General features: G+C 42.9%; 3 protein-coding genes and 1 pseudogene across 3 annotated transcripts; 2 read left to right on the top strand and 2 right to left on the bottom strand.

Moving 5' to 3' along the window:
* Window positions 1-4,204: 4,204 nt before the first annotated feature.
* LOC117834198 (uncharacterized) lies at window positions 4,205-7,082 on the top strand. Its single transcript, XM_034713827.2, has 3 exons — window positions 4,205-4,447; window positions 5,570-5,707; window positions 6,626-7,082. The coding sequence occupies exons 1-3, from the start codon at window positions 4,319-4,321 to the stop codon at window positions 6,803-6,805; spliced, it is 447 nt and encodes a 148-aa protein (XP_034569718.1). The 5' UTR covers window positions 4,205-4,318; the 3' UTR covers window positions 6,806-7,082.
* A 329-nt stretch (window positions 7,083-7,411) lies between these two features.
* LOC117834196 (pentatricopeptide repeat-containing protein At3g12770) lies at window positions 7,412-9,326 on the top strand. The gene has a single exon (XM_034713824.2). It carries the CDS (start codon window positions 7,435-7,437, stop codon window positions 9,127-9,129), a length of 1,695 nt encoding a protein of 564 aa, XP_034569715.1. The 5' UTR covers window positions 7,412-7,434; the 3' UTR covers window positions 9,130-9,326.
* Window positions 9,327-11,123: 1,797 nt separating this feature from the next.
* On the bottom strand, window positions 11,124-12,154 carry LOC117834262 (uncharacterized). The gene is made up of 2 exons (XM_034713880.2): window positions 11,723-12,154; window positions 11,124-11,645 (listed from the first exon to the last, which is right to left on the bottom strand). Exons 1-2 carry the CDS (start codon window positions 12,152-12,154, stop codon window positions 11,124-11,126), a joined length of 954 nt encoding a protein of 317 aa, XP_034569771.2.
* Window positions 12,155-12,547: 393 nt separating this feature from the next.
* LOC117834263 (uncharacterized) lies at window positions 12,548-13,758 on the bottom strand (annotated as a pseudogene).
* Window positions 13,759-16,575: the final 2,817 nt, after the last annotated feature.

The following is a 16,575-nucleotide window of genomic DNA, read 5'->3' on the forward strand; positions in this document are numbered from 1 at the left end:
TTTTATTTACGAAGATGAAAGTAAATGTTACTGCATTTTTGTTCTTTCATTTTCTTGGATATTTTTGGTGTTTCCATCTCTTCTTAAATAAAATGAAAACCCACTCAGAAAGAAATGTGAAAAAAATTCTTATTTGTAGTATTTGCAGGATGATTCTAAATAATTATGTAATGTGTGAAGTATGGCTTGGATTAGTAGGATACTTGGTGTCTTAGTTATTCTCTGTTCTAAGTGGGTTTTTTGTTAAAAAACTGTCGATAGATTGAGAAAGAGTTTATTTACATGCAAAGAAAGGAAAAGGTGGAGCAAACTAAAATATTGAATTGAACACTCAAGCGGGCTTCTACAGAAATACTAGGCTTTGCTGTCTGCATAACCATGGAAAATTCTTTCCTGAATTTTTAATCTCACTTGTCCATTGTTGGGATCACCTGGTTGGAAACCATATTGTTTCGGGTAATCCAAATGCTCCAGGCAGAGATGATGATTATTGCTATATAGCAGTGAACCATTGAATTCTTCCTCATATCAGCAATTGCATTATATATCTGCACATCTGTATCCGGTGAAGAGTCACAGCAAACACAGTTATACGACGGCTTGTGAACGTTTTTGTTTAATAGATTTCTCGTGTTTAATCGATCACGAAGGAGAAGCCAGAAGAAACACCCTGTTTGTTTTTCACAGTAACTCTTCCAGGGCCATTCAAATTGAGGTGAAGCCTGACTTATTTTACCCTTGAAAATCTTGTAAGCTTGAACTGAAGCTTCTAAGCCGTTACCCCAGATGTAGCTTCATATATCATTTTTTATCAGAGCCTGTACTTCAGGTAACTGTTCCTCCTCCTCCGGTATCTGAGAAACTGGGCATTAGCCTGCTCAAATAAAGGCAAATGGAACAGTTCAAGTAACTGTTAATTTTGGCGAAGCTTGAAAAACAGTTCAGGGTATTTACTGAGATTTTGGAACAATTCATGAGATTTGCTGTGAAGCCACTTCAGGATATTTGAGCTGTTTAATAGGCATGTTGGTCCTTAACTTTGACCTGAGGGTCAAGTTCAGCCCTCAACTAACTTTGACCTGAGGGTCAAGTTCAGCCCTCAACTTTCAGGTAGTCCAATTTAATTCCTCAACTTTCATTTTTTATCAAACTCATCCTTGTGCTAATATGGTTCTCTTTGTTGGCATGAGACTAACGCTGAAAAGTACCTTTTGCCCTTGGCTCATGTAGGTCAAATATGTATGTGCTCATATTCCCTTATTATATACATGCAAAAATATATTTGTTAACAATACAAAACATGGTTTCTAAAAAATATATGTACTATATACTTTAAAGTCATGCATGTGCTTATACGAATTTGATATGTAAAATTTATGTACTCAAGCAAATATTTATGCATACTTAAAGATTCTCGGATGGAAGGATACTTAAAAAGCAGGGAACCCCATATGTAGCTGCTAGGAGAACGGAAAGAACATCGGTTGTCTCCTTGCTGCAAGCATTATCACTTCTCCGACGGACTCATAATCACACTATCATTCCCGGTTAGTATCATGATCTGACAAGGATCATGAAGTTGGACCCAATGGTAATTATTCTAGATATCAAATTAGGTACCGATGCTAATTTGGCTTCAAATTGACATCGGTGCCTATTTTGATAGCTAGGATAGGAATTCGGATGTGTCTCTGGTCAGCTGAAATTTAGACTGTAGATAAATATTTGTGATCGGGAATAATGCTAAAACTGAGTGATTAGGATCAACATTGGCTAGAACAAAATTTTGATATGGTATATGAGCACCCAATAAAAATGCACCTAGGTACATGCACTGCACCAAATTGAGTTTGCCTCGGCGGCTGAAAACCATCAGGAAATATAGGTATACCGCCAAGGTAAATTTCCTTGGCAGGCAACCGCCAAGCAAAATCCACCAAGTGTAGGGTGCCAAGGAAACATGATTTGCTTGGTAGCCAACTGCCAAGGATTATTTTCCCGGCAGTTTGGCCACCAAGGTAACTGGCGCAACGTTAAAATTGCAAATGCACCAATAAAATATCTCAACCGCCAAGTAAACGCTTTTCTTGGGCGGCTAAGTCCCGCCAAGTTAATTTATTTCCTTGGTGATTATTACCTGCCAAGGCAGTTTGTATTCTTCGCGAACTTGGCGGCTCATTAAAAAATAGCCAAGAAAATACCTTATTTACTTAACGGCTGATGACAACAGCCAAGGAAATGCATGCTTTTCTTGGCGATTCCTATAAATAGCCAAACAAACCCATCCTTTTCTTGGCGGTTTGTCAAAACAGCCAAGTTAATCCATCCTTTGCTTGGCGGCTTATACAAACAGCCAAGGAAACCAACTTTTTTCTTGGCAGTTCGTAAAAACAACCAAGGAATTATATTCTCTTTGCTGTTTGCTATGACTACCAAAGGAAACATTATATTCCTTGACGGCTTGATTTTGGCTGCCAAGGAAAACCTTGGTCGCCAAAGCAAACTCAATTTGATGTAATGATGGTGCATTAGCTAGCAGCTAATAAATGCATACCCTATATGAGAAAAAAGTACTGCCACAAAGTCATGGTTTCAACATGGCAGGAATTGATTGTTCATGATTACTTTGCTTATATAAGCCTGGAACCCCAAAAATGAAAGAGCACCAAGAAACTAAACTGAAACCACTGATCCCACACAAAGCTGATCAGCTAGCTTCATGGCGCTACTGACGATGTGCTCCAAGAAGACTCTTGTTCCCCTCGTCGTCCTCCTGCTGATGGCTCTCCTCGCTACGGCTGTGCCGGCAAGACAGGAAGCGGCTGCACCGGCACCGGCAGTGGAACCAGTTTGTGGCTTGTTAAGTCATGGCTGTACAGATATGTTGTGCAACGCAGCGTGCACTGACATAGGTGTTGGGGAATGCGGGACGGGGGCCCAGTCCTCCATCTGTTGCTGCTTACCAAAACCCTCCATTGCACCAGCACCGGTGCCCACCGAGTTGTCTAGTTATCCATCACTTGCTTAGGCATGATTGAGCAACTGATTTTTCTCTATTATTAATGATTTTAATATAATAATAAATGTTTGAGTGCGTGACTGGTGTGCGAAATGTCTGGCCCAGATTACTTATTAAATCTATGCATGCCAAATCATTTGCATCAGCGAGCGAGCGGGAGGGCGGCCTGTTGTTTTTTCTGGCCCACCAGGGAGCGGAAGAAGGCCGGTCGATCTGCTGTTTTCCAGCATATCGCGTGTTTAGCTAGTGTTGCTCACGGGCCTGCTGCTTTTCTAGCCCATCAATCGTAGCTAGCGTTGGTTGCACGTAGAAGCCCTCAAATCTAAGGCGTAAAGATGTAGTATCGTACGACAGACTCACGATATTAACAACCATCCAAATAACTAGTTAAAAATATAATTATGCAGTATTTTGACATTCCAGTGTTGTGCAGTTCCAGCAATTGCAATATGACTGATTGCATTTGCAATTGCTAAAGCAAAACTCGATGAAGATATGAAAAAATGAAATCCATTGACTTGGTCAAATAAAATAGTAGTAAGATATGGAAAAAAAATTTCGGCAGTAAACCCTGTTTGGTTGAAAAAACTAATGGACTGTGCAGTCCAAATGGAAACAGACAGTAAAAAAACAGAGAAATCCACGACCCTGCTATATGGGCCTGGCTCCTCCAAAGATGCGCTATTCGGCGGGAAATCCTATCCATCTTCTAGAAGATAGATAACTAAACATCTATAACCCAGCATTAGCTTAATAACTGGCTTACAACGGTCCAACAAACTATCTCAATATTTTATATGAACTATCTCAACACTTTTTACGTGAAAAAGTTGGTGAATGTAAAAAAATGTTGGTGAGTGAAAAAAAAGTTGGTGCATGTAAAAAATTGTTAAGCTATAATGTTGGTGAACGTAAAAAAATTAAAGAAAAATATTGGTATATATTAAAAATGTTGGACAATATCAAGATATGTTGATAACAATTAAGTCAGTATTTTTTAAAATGTTGATGAATATCAATAAATATTGATGTACATGAGCTTAACATCGACTTTATAGACAAATTGCCGTTCGGAAGATATATACAGGAGCCCCCCCAGATTCCTTCCTTCTGTGGGTCGGTTTTAGCCCAATGGGCCGCATCATAAAACCCTAGCCCGTGGCCTTAAACCCCCCTCTGCTTGGTAGTCTCCGTCTTCTTCTCCATCAAGAAAGAGGCGCCTTCCCTATATTCCACTCTCTGCTGCTCTTCTTCCCCTCCCACAAGCCGCAAGGCCAACCGGAAGCACCAAGGCGCAAGATGGACCCCAGCGGCGCGATGGAGGAGCGGGTCGTGACGGAGCGGATCCGCCGGAAGCTGGAGGAGGTCAACGCCGCCGCGCAGCAGCAACTCGCCGGCGTCCAGGACCATGTCAACTTCACCATGCAGGTAAGGAGTTCGGGGCCGGGCCGGTTCTTTGGATCCGCCGAGGGTTGTAGCTTTGAGAAGGGGGAGTGAGGTAGCTGCGGTAGTAGGCCTCGGAACCATTGGCTGGATTTTGGGGTTTGGTAGTTCACTTGTCCTGATGGGGAATAGTTGGGTGGAGGAGGGCGCTAATCTTGCTCTGTGCGTGAAATTTTGTGGGGTTTCTCTGGATGTTTCGTTGATTGGGTAGTGGCGCGATTTTCTGAACCGAATTACTGGAGATTTGGAGGTTCCGGCTCAGATGCGACTCTTGGATGATTGGGACTGCAAGACTTCTGTGGATGTCGCTTCTTTTTGTAGGAATTGGTTGAAGAGCGATATTGCTGTTGTGGTCTTGTGGAGGACCAATGCTAGTAACTTGTAAGATATATCAGTATAGTTTTTTTTTTGCAAGCTTTCTTGTCCAGATGGTGAAGTGTAGGGTGGAGGAGAGCGCCAATATTGCTGTTGTGCTTGAAATTTTGTGGGTTTTGTAGATGTTTCACTGATGGATTAGAGGTGCCGTAATATGATGCTGCGGAGTATTGGAGGTTCTGGGCTCATATGCAAGTCTTGGATTTTTATAGTTTTTCCTGATGTAATTCCAAGCACATGAATAGATGTTAGTTGGTCAGGAATTCAGGATATACTTTTGAAATGCAAAGGTTAGATTTTAGTTGTTGTAGCTCAAATTTGTAGGAATTCTAGCTTATTAGTGTAGTACTGGGATATGCGGCGTTCAGTTCTGGATGATTGTTTTATCTATCTTTTGTTTGTTACAATCTCTTGGGAGTTTGTATATCATTGTGGTGTCGTATTTCTGTCGAATCCATGAGGTTGTTACCAAACATATTTCTGTATACTATTCTTGATATGAGAGAAAAATGGGTTTAGACTAATAGCAGTAATTGTGGATATGAAGTTCCTCGGCAACCATTCTGGAGATAAGAGAATGGGGGCTTCACTAGTAGGAAATATTGTTGGACTGAGTACAATTTATCATGAGAAGGGTTCGTATGCTCGATATCATTGTAGGAGGGGAGGGGGTATGCCTCAGAATTGAAACATTAGTGCTGATTCTCCTGTGAATTTCTGATTTATTTTCAGCAAGCATACTTCAAGTGCGCATATGAGTGCTTCGATCGGCGAAGGAACCAAGAAGGGATCAACAACTGCGTGGAGAACTGTAGTGTGCCTGTCCTGACCGCCAACAATCTTGTTGAGAATGAAATGGCCAGGTTTCAGGTACTTCTAATCTTGTGCCTATGTCTTGTCATTATTTTTTCAAACGGAACAACATCGATCAGGCCTGTCTTGTTTATGTTTTGAGTTAAAGTAACTTAGTTCCTTTGTGCTTGTAGTACTGAAATGTTGACTGCTTTGTTTTTTGTTGCCGTGAATATATCAGTTACAGTTTGCAGTTATAACTGATACTACAGAACCTTTGTTAATTTAAGCTTCTGTCATTTGTTTCCATTGCTACCTTCTGAATACTGCATAAATGGATAGTCATATTTTCCAAGTTCTATATACATGATAGTTTCAATGGTTTATTTGATAGTCACCATCTCAAATGCTTTAACAAACATGGTGTGTGTGGCTGATAAATTCATGGTGTATCTGTTTCATGCAAACAATCAACATATAAATGGCTTTAATTATCATATAGGAAATCCTCTTCCCAGAAGATAGTATTGGATTCAAACGCCAGAGTAGTTGATCCTAGATTCCTAGGTCTATTTTATTTGATTTTTATTGAAATGCTATTATGATTTCAATGTCACAATAGGAGAGTTTTATAATATTTCCCGTGCAGTGTATTCCTAAATCATGCACCACCTATTTATTTTGTCATAATAGTACTGCTAGCTGTGGTCAGGATTTTTTTTTTGATAAAATGTGGTCAGGATTGTTGAAGATGGTTTTCTCAAGTATCTGGAATTCTTGAAAAAAACACAAATGTCACACAGCTTGTTACTTCTAACAGAAAACAGAATGCTATGGCCATTTGTAGGTAAAGAAAAACTATATGGAATATGCATGACTGATTAATGTTGCATTAAAATCTTTGGAGTCTTATTTTGGTCTATCCATTGTAATTTAGGTTTTAGATTGTGCAAGCGTTTCTCTGTCCATCGATAAACCTTTATTAATCTTCTCCAGGAGCGATTGAATCGGTCGTTGATGGTCTGCCAAGACAAGTTTGAAGCGGCCAAGCTCCAGAAGATGAAAACGGACGCCACTCAGGAACTGGAATCCTGTGTTAACAGATCTATCGATGACAGCATCAGGGTGCTTCCCCATGTGGTGGAGCAGATCAAGTCCTCCCTCAAAATGAATTAGAGGCGTCAGGCGTGGCTATTTTTTTTCATGGGAACCAGATAGTAGAGAATCGTTCAAATTCACAGTTGCAGATCAACTCCACTTTTTTCAGTGGAAAACGGTTAGCTAGAACTATGCAGAGCTCATACTCGATGTCGGTATAACATAACCACTGTATCTTGCTACTCCTAGCGTGAGGATATTGTCGACACTCGACACCGTCGTTCTTTTGAATTGTACTGAGCTCACAGCTTATGCATCTAAAATAGTACAAGGATGGAAGAACATGTTCTGCTCCCATCAGTCCTTGCTCGTGTCTCCATTAATCTTTTTTTTTTGGCGATTTGCCTTGTTTCTCTTGAGTCTAAAGTACACGGGGGCACGTTTGGTGAGATGTATAAATTGGAAATTATTCAGGCCTTGTTTGCAACATGAATTTCACAAGATCCTTTTGTGTCGGTGTTGTTTGCTGGGAGATTGTCTCGTAGCTGACAGGAAAAATTTCTTGTAAGAAAATAGTATCAGCAAAATCTAATTTTCGCAACTCGATTCAAACAAAATATTTTGTTACCAAACAAATCAGCGTTCGAAATGCAATACAAACGCAAGTACCACCCAGGCAGACAAACCTGACAGGCCCAAATGGTGAAATGCCCGCTCTGCCCCCTACCGCCGCCGCCGTCGCCCACCACTACACTCGCCTCATCACCGCCGCCGCCTCCTCCTCCCCGGCCTCCCTCCGCGCCCTCCTTCCCATCCACGCCCGCGCCGTCGTGCTCGGCGTATCGACCAACCCGGCCTTCGCCACCAGCCTCCTCGCCGCCGCGGCGCCCGCCTCCCTCGCCTACGCGCGCAGGGTGTTCGACGCCGCGCCTGAGCGCGATGCCTACATGTGGAACACCCTCCTCCGCGCGCACGCCCACTCCCAGTCGCACGCCGTGGACGCCCTCGCCCTCTACAAGCGGATGCGCGCTGCGGGCGTCGCGCCGGACCACTACACCTACCCGATCGTGCTCCCGGCCTGCGCGGCTGCCCGCGCGCCGCGGCTCGGGAGGGCAGTGCACGGCGACGCGGTGCGGTTCGCGCTCGCCGGGGACGGGTTCGTGCGCAGCGCTCTCATCGCGTTGTACTTTCAGGAGGGGGAGGTGGCAGACGCCGAGCAGGTCTTTGGGGAGGGCCATGGCTCTTCCCGGACGGTTGTGTCGTGGACGGCCATGGTTGCTGGATACGCGCAAAATTACTTCTTTGGCGAGGCAGTTGCGCTGTTCGGCAGGATGATTGCTGAGGGTATGCTTCCGAATGAGATCACTCTGATCAGTTTCTTGCCCTGCTTGCAGGGCCAAGAATGGCTGGATGCTGGGGAGATGGTTCATGGGTTTGTGATCAAGTTTGGATTTGACGCAAACGTTCAGCTTGTTAATGCACTCATCGCGATGTATGGGAAGTGTGGGAGCATTGCCATGGCAGAAGCTCTGTTTGAGGGAATGACGGTCCGCAGTCTGGTTTCCTGGAACACAATGGTCGCGATGTATGAGCAGCATGGTGATGCCGTTGAGGCAATCAAGTTTTTCTGCAGGATGCTGACTGAGAAGGTGGGGTTTGATTTTGTGACTCTTGTCAGTGTTCTGTCAGCGTGTGCACGCTCAGGAGCCCTCGATACTGGCAAGTGGGTGCATGAGTTTGCCCGGAATCATGGGCTTCACACAGATGCAAGGGTTGGTAATGTTCTTGTCGACATGTATGCAAAGTGCGGTGAGATTGCTATTGCAAGGGAGGTCTTTGACTGTTTGCATGTACGGGGTGTTGTGCCCTGGAGTGCCATGATAAACGCATATGCCAACCATGGGGAGTCTGCAGAGGCTCTCAAGCTCTTCTCCCTGATGAAAAGTGATGGGGTGAGGCCTAATTCATTCACATTTACTGCGGTACTAGTGGCTTGTCGCCACTCAGGCCTTGTGGATGAAGGACTGAAGCATTTCAACAGCATCCTGACAGACTACCAGATGTCACCAACACTTGAGCACTACGCCTGCATGGTTGACATGCTAGGGCGTGCTGGTAGACTTGTCGAAGCATATGAAATCATCAGGAAAATGTCAATACGCCCAGACAAGTGTGTGTGGGGTGCATTCCTTGGTGGTTGTAGGCTTCATGGCAATCTGGAGCTAGCTGAATTTGTTGCCAAGGACCTCTTCCAGTCAGGCTCCCATGATGTCACATTCTATGTTTTGATGTCAAACATGTACTTTGAAGCTGGAATGCTGGAAGATGCGGAAAGGATAAGAAGGGCCATGAAGGAGATGGAACTCAAGAAGACAGCTGGTCGTAGTGCAGTAAACCAATAGGGAAAGAAGAGACATCATGAGGTAGCAAACTTGTACAATTTGTACTTCCTATATTAGTTAGCTTGATCATTGCTGATTATATGCACTAACATGCATTTTTGATGGTCAAATTGCTTCATCTGTAGTTCCTGTAGGCTATATGGCACGATAGTTATGAATTGAACACATATAGTCCTGTCCTTTCATTAACCATTTTATCCTAGATGTCTAATGGCTTTCTATCCATCCATGAACTAAATCTGGTGATATCCTCTCCTGGGTTTTCATAGGACTTGATTTTGGTGTCATTGTCATATCAAGCAACAAAAACATTTGAAATGCATCTGGCTGACAAATAGGAATCCACCATCGGGATGGTTTTTTTTTTGAGGTCAACCATGGGGATGGGTTCAATCGGTTTGTCTACTTCTAAGCTGTGCCCAACCTAACCCATGCCATAGGATTCCAACTGATCGACAAATAGGATTCCACCATGGGGGTGGGTACAATGAGTTTCTTCTAGTTCTAAGCTTCACCAACCTAGCCCACGTCGTGGGATTGCAGGCTGAACCAGGAAAACAGCTATGGGTCCTGTCTGGGTCTGGGTCCCTGGAATACCCAACATATTTTGCAAAAGATCAACTAGATGTATGTTTCTTATATGATTATTTAGCCAACACACTCATCTATCCATCTTGAGTCTTGCAAATCGCCTCTGACTCCATCTCCTCACTTCTCCTTATGCGTTCTCTAAATTTTAAAGACTCGATCAAAGGGAGAGACGTCCCTTGACTTTCGCGGCCCACCGAACCTGGAAAGCAGGTAGGGATCTCACGCAGTCGCGGAGTCCGCTGCTCGTCTGCGTTCTCTAAATTTTGTGGCATAATTTTGCAGCATAGTTGAACCATTTTCTCTATATCAGTGGTGATTTGGTCATGCATGTCTTTAGTATAAGCCATTTGCGCAGCAATTTATACTCGCATATTTTTTTTTTGGTGTTGTAACTTTACTGTTGGGAATACCCAAGCCGAAAATTCTGGCTGCCCCACTGGTTGGGCCGTTTGAACGGGACCCAACCGGTGAACAGGCCTAGCTGCTGGAATTAGTTCAGCCCAGCAACAAGAAAACAAAAGAGAGATGGACTAGCCCAATAAAGGGAATAATTTTGGCCTAGTCAAGGAGCTTTTATAAATTATCAGGGTTTTCTATAACCTAGTTTCAAACTAAGTATTTTTTTATGGAATTTTAAAATACATTTTTCTCACAATAAACACCTGATGCAAACTATGCGACTTGAATGCAACACTTTAAAAATATATAAGCTGTATGGATTATTTTTCTGGGAAATATATACTTATTTCCTGTAATAAAATGTCTGTCTAATTAACTATTGTTGGTTTTCTGATGGATACTGTGTGAAACGTAATGCAATGTTTTGGTGGATATTTTCCTTGTGGAATTCTTGATGTTACCTGTGTTGATTTCTAATGTTAGGGACCAGACAGCAAGTACAACATGAAACATAGAGGATGAGGCACAGGCAACTTATGAAACAGGCAGGAAGTAGGCACAACAGCATAAAAGACCTTAACAGAAAGGATAAAGAAGAACCATATGAATAGGATATCATCATTGGCATGGACAGAGAGGATCAACAAGAAGCATATCAAAAGCATATCATCATTGGCATGGACATGTGCTCAGATTAAAACACAATAGGCACAACAGACACAATAGGCACAATAGACACATGCTCAGTAGGCTTATCTAACTCAGACAGAATAAGATGACTTCACAGTAGGCTTATCTAAGTCAGGCAAGTAGAAGGCTACAGTTAGCCATATAGTCAGGAGACAGGATCAAGTCCCCATCCCAAAAGAATGCATCAAGTTGTCAGCTGCACAAAAGACCATCAGATCAGGCAACAGGTATGCACAAAAGAAGCCACAACTGCACCAGGTCGTCCAAAAGAATCACTACCCAACCAGAACAGCTCAACAACCAAGCCCAGTCACTCACATGTAGTTGTTCTTGTCCAAGTAGGTACTCAGCCAAAGAACACGGTGTGAGTGAGACATCTGCACAAAAGCAGATCCCTGGGCCTTATTGTTAAGCAGATGACCATATGCAAGCATTAGAGCTTCCTCACTGAACCATGGCATGTACATCAGTGCACCATACAAGTCAGGGTGGGAATCCTCAACCTTGGTAGAACGTATAGCATCTGCAACATTGTTCACTGCATCAGTCATGCCAATGAACACAAGGACATCATCATCTGACAGCATGGACCTCTTTCTCTTGCTTCCAACAGGTGGTTCTGACTTGGACACATAAGCTGCCTCAGGCTTTCCAGGAGTAAGCTCCTCAGGAAGGTCATGCTTCATTGGGCTGTAGGCAAACTCAGAAGGACTACCAAGAGCCTCATTTGACCCCATAGCATACTTACCTGTTGCCTGACCATTACCAAAGATGACCATCATCTCCTGGTAGTACACAATTGGCTTGTTGAGGTACTCAGCATCTTTGGGGTGTGCCTGCATTAGCACAACTGAAGTTAGATACTTAAACTGCTAAACATTTAATAAAAAAAAACAGCAACATTACTACATACCTTGATGTGGCCATTGTAGTGCTCCTCCTCAAGGACAATCATGGAGCTGTCCCCATTCCACAAGGCTCCACTCAGCTCTCTCAGCTTTGAGATTTTAACCCACCTCGGCCTCCACTTCCTCAAGTGGTTATACACCTGTGTATCAGTGACTTCATTGCCACTGAACTCATGCAGAGCCTTGGCAACCTGATTGAGGTGGGCTTCTTTGAAACCTTTATCAGTCCTAACACCAGTTGAAATCAGCTGGCACATGCGGCGAAGAATAAATCCAGACATCACATCTGTCCACCTCATAGCAGGTCTCTGCTGAGCAGCACCAGGAGCAACCCCAACAGCCCCAACAGGGCCATCATCCCCATCAGCCCCAACAGCCCCACCAGGGAACACAAGCTCATCAGCAACAAGGATCTCAGCATTCATCTCCTCAGCCATTCCTATTTCCAATTGCCACACCCCCACTCAGAAACAGGAACAACATAGTTGGGGAAACATCATTGCATGTGTCATCTGGCCTATGTCATCAATATGCATTGCACTCAAGAGGAAAATAGGAATAAAAATTCATCACTGCACATGTCTCATGCCTCAGTTCAGAAGAAGTATCAGCTCTAATGAAATATCAGAGAAAATAAAATCATCACTGCAAATGTCTCAAGCCTCAGGTCTAGTGTAGTATCAAAAGAGGTGTAACATCATTGCACATGTCCAATGCCTTAGCTATATTGTGTAATGAAATAAGTAAAATCATCATTGCAATTGTTCAATGCCTCAGAACATAAGTAACAAACATTGTTCAACATACATAGAATACAAAACAGATACATCTTAGATGTGAGAGTTGCCCCTATTGGACCACATGTGTTGAGCCCATTCATCCCTACTTTGAGCCCAAACAGCATTGTCATCCATCTGGACCCCATGTCCAGGACTATCATTATTGTTGGGCACCCATGAGAACTCAGTAGGAACTACCTCATCAACCCCATGCCCAAGTATCCAATTATGCAATATGCAGCAAGTAAGTACTAACTTGACTTGTGTCTTGTAGGGATGAAATGGTTTATTATCAATGATGCGAAAATGGTTCTTCAAAGCACCAAAAGCCCTTTTAACAGATACTCTCAGACTTGAATGCCTCAAATTAAACAACTCCCTTGGGTTGGTTGGGTAGTTCCTAGCATCATACTCTTTCAGATGGTACCTAGTGCCACGGTAAGGAGGAAGGAATCCAGGACGACAAGCATATCCAGCATCTACTAAGTAGAATTTTCCTATAACAAGTACAGAAATGCATTAAGTCCATTGTTATGAAGTTACAATTTTTATTTAGGTACCCAATTCAGCTAATTACCTGGTGGAACCCTTAACCCATCCTCCCTCTCTAGTGCATCAGCAAGAACAGTAGCATCGTGAGCAGACCCTTCCCAACCAGCTAAGATATGAGTAAATTTCAGATCAAAGTCAACAGCAGCAAGAACATTTTGTGTGGGGTAGTGCTTCCTTCCCCTAAATGCTGCTTGGATCTTGGCTGGCACTCTAGCATATACATGAGTCCCATCTATTGCCCCAACACAGTCCTACATGAAAACCCAATAGATGCATGTTACATGATATGCACCCAAGTATGCAGCATTAACCTACAAACTACATGACAAATTTATTACCTTGAAATATGGGTACCATCTTGGGCTATTGCTTATCTTAACTGGTGTCTCATTAGATGGAGCTCTAATCATTTCTTGTCTAAGTTCCCCAATAGCATACAAGACCTCCTTGAAATATCTATGCACTATTTCTATTGACCTTCTTCAATGTTGGTGAATAACTCTAAAGCGTTGGTTGTGGCCAACAATGTGTAGAAACATTGCTAGCTGCTCTTCAACACAACTATGAAGGCTATCTGACAGCAAATGCCTTTCCCTAAGCAAGTTGCACAGTGCAAAAAAAGGTGCTTTTCTCATGCGAAGCATAGCAACACACTCTATATCAGTGCAATTGTAAATTTTGTCCAGGTTCTTTTGGCGTTCCTCATCCATGGCGCTCAAAGGGCCATAACTGATCTGTGGCCTTGAACTACGTTGCATTCTTATCCTAGTGAAGAAGAATGCATACATAGCCGTGATAAAAGCAGCAGCTCGGGCAAACAGCAAGCATTGCTGGTCCTCCAAAGCCATCTAAGCAAACAAGACAATTACCATGACTACCAAAGCAGCAATACGGTGACAAACTTCATTGCCATGCAACACATGTTCAGATTAAAGGGAAAATGAGACAACATCATTGGCATTGAACAAGTGCTCAGATAAAAACAGCATATCATCATTGGCATTGAACAAGTGCTCAGATTAAAACAGCATATCATCATTGGCATTGAACAAGTGCTCAGATTAAAACAAGCATCAGCATTGGCATGGACATATGCTCAGATTAAAAAAGAAAACATCATTGACTTGGACATAAGCTCAGAAGAAATAGCATTATCAGATCTGTAGCGCACACAATCACCATCGATAGCACCAGCATTCATCAGAAAAGGTGGAGAGGGAGGGGAGGATTGCTTATACCGAACGCGGACGGCAAGCACCCAAACAATGTTGCACACGAACAAACAACCGACAGCAGATCTGCAACCTGGCACCATCAACATGGATTCATACGTTACAACCCTAAGCAACATTGATTCATACCTTAGGAAAATGAACGAAATAAACAGGGAAAAAACCCTAACCAAGAACATGGATTCGTACCTTCGAACCAAGCGGGGAACACAGATCTGAGATCCCTGCATCGATTTGAACAAAAACCAGTGAGAGATGCATCTAGGGTTAGGAGATCAAGAACACGGGGGGGGGGGGGGGAGGCGAATCAGATTACCTGCGCAAGAACTCAGATCCAGAGCACCTAGGAAGCAACGAAGGAGGGAGGGGATCAATACAACACGAATCGATGAACCGAATCCATGAAAACCAGAGGAAGAGAGGAGAGGGGAGCACCTCAGATCTAGCGAAGACGAATGGTGACCGAGGGGGAGCGGAGGCGGCGGGGAGGGGGATAAATACTGTGGTGAGTGGCGCGAAAGGGGGAGGTAACCCCAGCGAAATGGCGCGAGCTCCCGCCGGCCAAGTTTTCGCCTCCCGCGCGCCCGCCGTCGCACCGCGGGAGCCAGGCCCGGCGGAAACGGCCGCTCCTCTCGTATCCGCGGAGCCTGGCTGCGGGGGTTCTTTTGCACGCGCACAACCTGGCTCGCGGGGGGGGGGGGGGACCAGGCAACCGAACAGACGGAGGGTGCACGCGGTGAGCCTGGTTCACGCAGCTGCAGGACACCAAACACGCCCTAACTGATTGAAGAAATCAGCTCGGAGATCTTCGTCACACACTGAGCATGGCTACGATAGCCGCATTATATGCCCGCCACCGAAGACTGGACAAAGCCATCACTGAATGTACATCGGATGGAGCCGTGCCCCAAGGGAACCTTGCCGCAGCTCCACCACCGAAGAACCAGAATAGGAGCTCCAACCTGAAGCTCGACAAGAATAGGAGCTGGATCTATTGCTCCTCCATTATTAGCAGAGAATATATGAATAATGAACCACAATATATGAATACTTTTTCAAACTAAAAAATTCCTGTGTCTCCCATTTGACTAAAACATTTTAATTCATAAAATGAAGTTCCGTATGTGTAACATATTTATAAAATAATTTCTGATTTTAGTTAGTGAACCTGCAACTATACTAGTACAATTAGAAGTAAACCAAACTAAGTCTATTATTTGTCACATATTGAATATAATAATACCCTTCTCTATGTGTTCACTTCACTGTGAATTCCAAAACAAATAACACGTTGTGATAAGTTTTGATGGCTTTATATTATATATACAAGAAATTCTGTTATCCACACACCATCCTTTTCACTGCTTTAGATAGATTCAGCATGTATAAAAATAACAAAAAGGCATTAATATACGATTCCTCATTGATATTGATTCCCTTTCCATAGATGCATTAGCAAGTTTGCAAGTTTCCATAGAGACTTACTTCAAAATAAATGAAGAACCCCATTGTTCCGATCTCCGTGTATTTCCACAACTAAAACATGGGAAGGTTGCCCCACAACTATCATTTTGAAACAAGAATACAGCCAAGCATTAACCTTGTCAAGTGTGATTTTATCAACACAAAGATGGTATGCTCCTTGCCTTTAAAAATATAAGGTGGGTTAAAAAGAGAGTCGAACTTTATAAACTTTGATCAATAAGTAGCTAGTCTAATTATTTGCATGATTAGTATATAAACGTTGTAAACATAGATTCACATTTAAAATATCTTTTAAGAAAACTCGATTTTGTAGCAATTGATTGTATATTGTAAGAATAATTTGGTGGTCAACGTATACTTCTAAAGATTTTTCTGAATCCTGATACACTTTATAAAATGAGTAACAAAAGCTTTCTAGCAACAAATTAATTATAAATATATGCAACAATAAGGTGATGCGTCATTAAGAAATGACATGACATAATAGCATATTGGTAAAAAGCTTATACACCACTGACGTGAAGCTTGTTGGAAAGAAATTCATATATTCAATTTGCAATCAAGATACTATATATCTTCAATTCTTTTCATCAATCCAAATTCCTTGGTTTGACCATGGCTACACGACATCTTACCTAGCAACAGAACACTTTGGGCTCTTGCTGTTACCTTCTGAGTGATCAAAAGGAGTGCCGCATCATATATCTGCATGCACTTCAGCTCATGCAAATCTTTATTTCAAATCAGAAGTAAAGGTACACCCATCCGGCCGTGATGAACTATTGAATTTTCCTAGCTTGGTGTTTCGTC

Source organism: Setaria viridis, chromosome 8 (assembly GCF_005286985.2).
Source record: "Setaria viridis chromosome 8, Setaria_viridis_v4.0, whole genome shotgun sequence".
Classification (NCBI taxonomy): domain Eukaryota; kingdom Viridiplantae; phylum Streptophyta; class Magnoliopsida; order Poales; family Poaceae; genus Setaria; species Setaria viridis.

Bases quoted from the DNA above. Each gene is read 5' to 3' on its own strand.
- LOC117834196 (XM_034713824.2), top strand. From the start codon at position 7,435: ATGCCCGCTCTGCCCCCTACCGCCGCCGCCGTCGCCCACCACTACACT.
- LOC117834262 (XM_034713880.2), bottom strand. From the start codon at position 12,154: ATGGCTGAGGAGATGAATGCTGAGATCCTTGTTGCTGATGAGCTTGTG. The intron at 11,646-11,722 runs GTATGTAGTAAT...GTGCTAATGCAG, and splicing joins ACTACAATGGCCACATCAAG to GCACACCCCAAAGATGCTGA.
- LOC117834198 (XM_034713827.2), top strand. From the start codon at position 4,319: ATGGACCCCAGCGGCGCGATGGAGGAGCGGGTCGTGACGGAGCGGATC. The intron at 4,448-5,569 runs GTAAGGAGTTCG...ATTTATTTTCAG, and splicing joins ATGTCAACTTCACCATGCAG to CAAGCATACTTCAAGTGCGC. The intron at 5,708-6,625 runs GTACTTCTAATC...AATCTTCTCCAG, and splicing joins ATGAAATGGCCAGGTTTCAG to GAGCGATTGAATCGGTCGTT.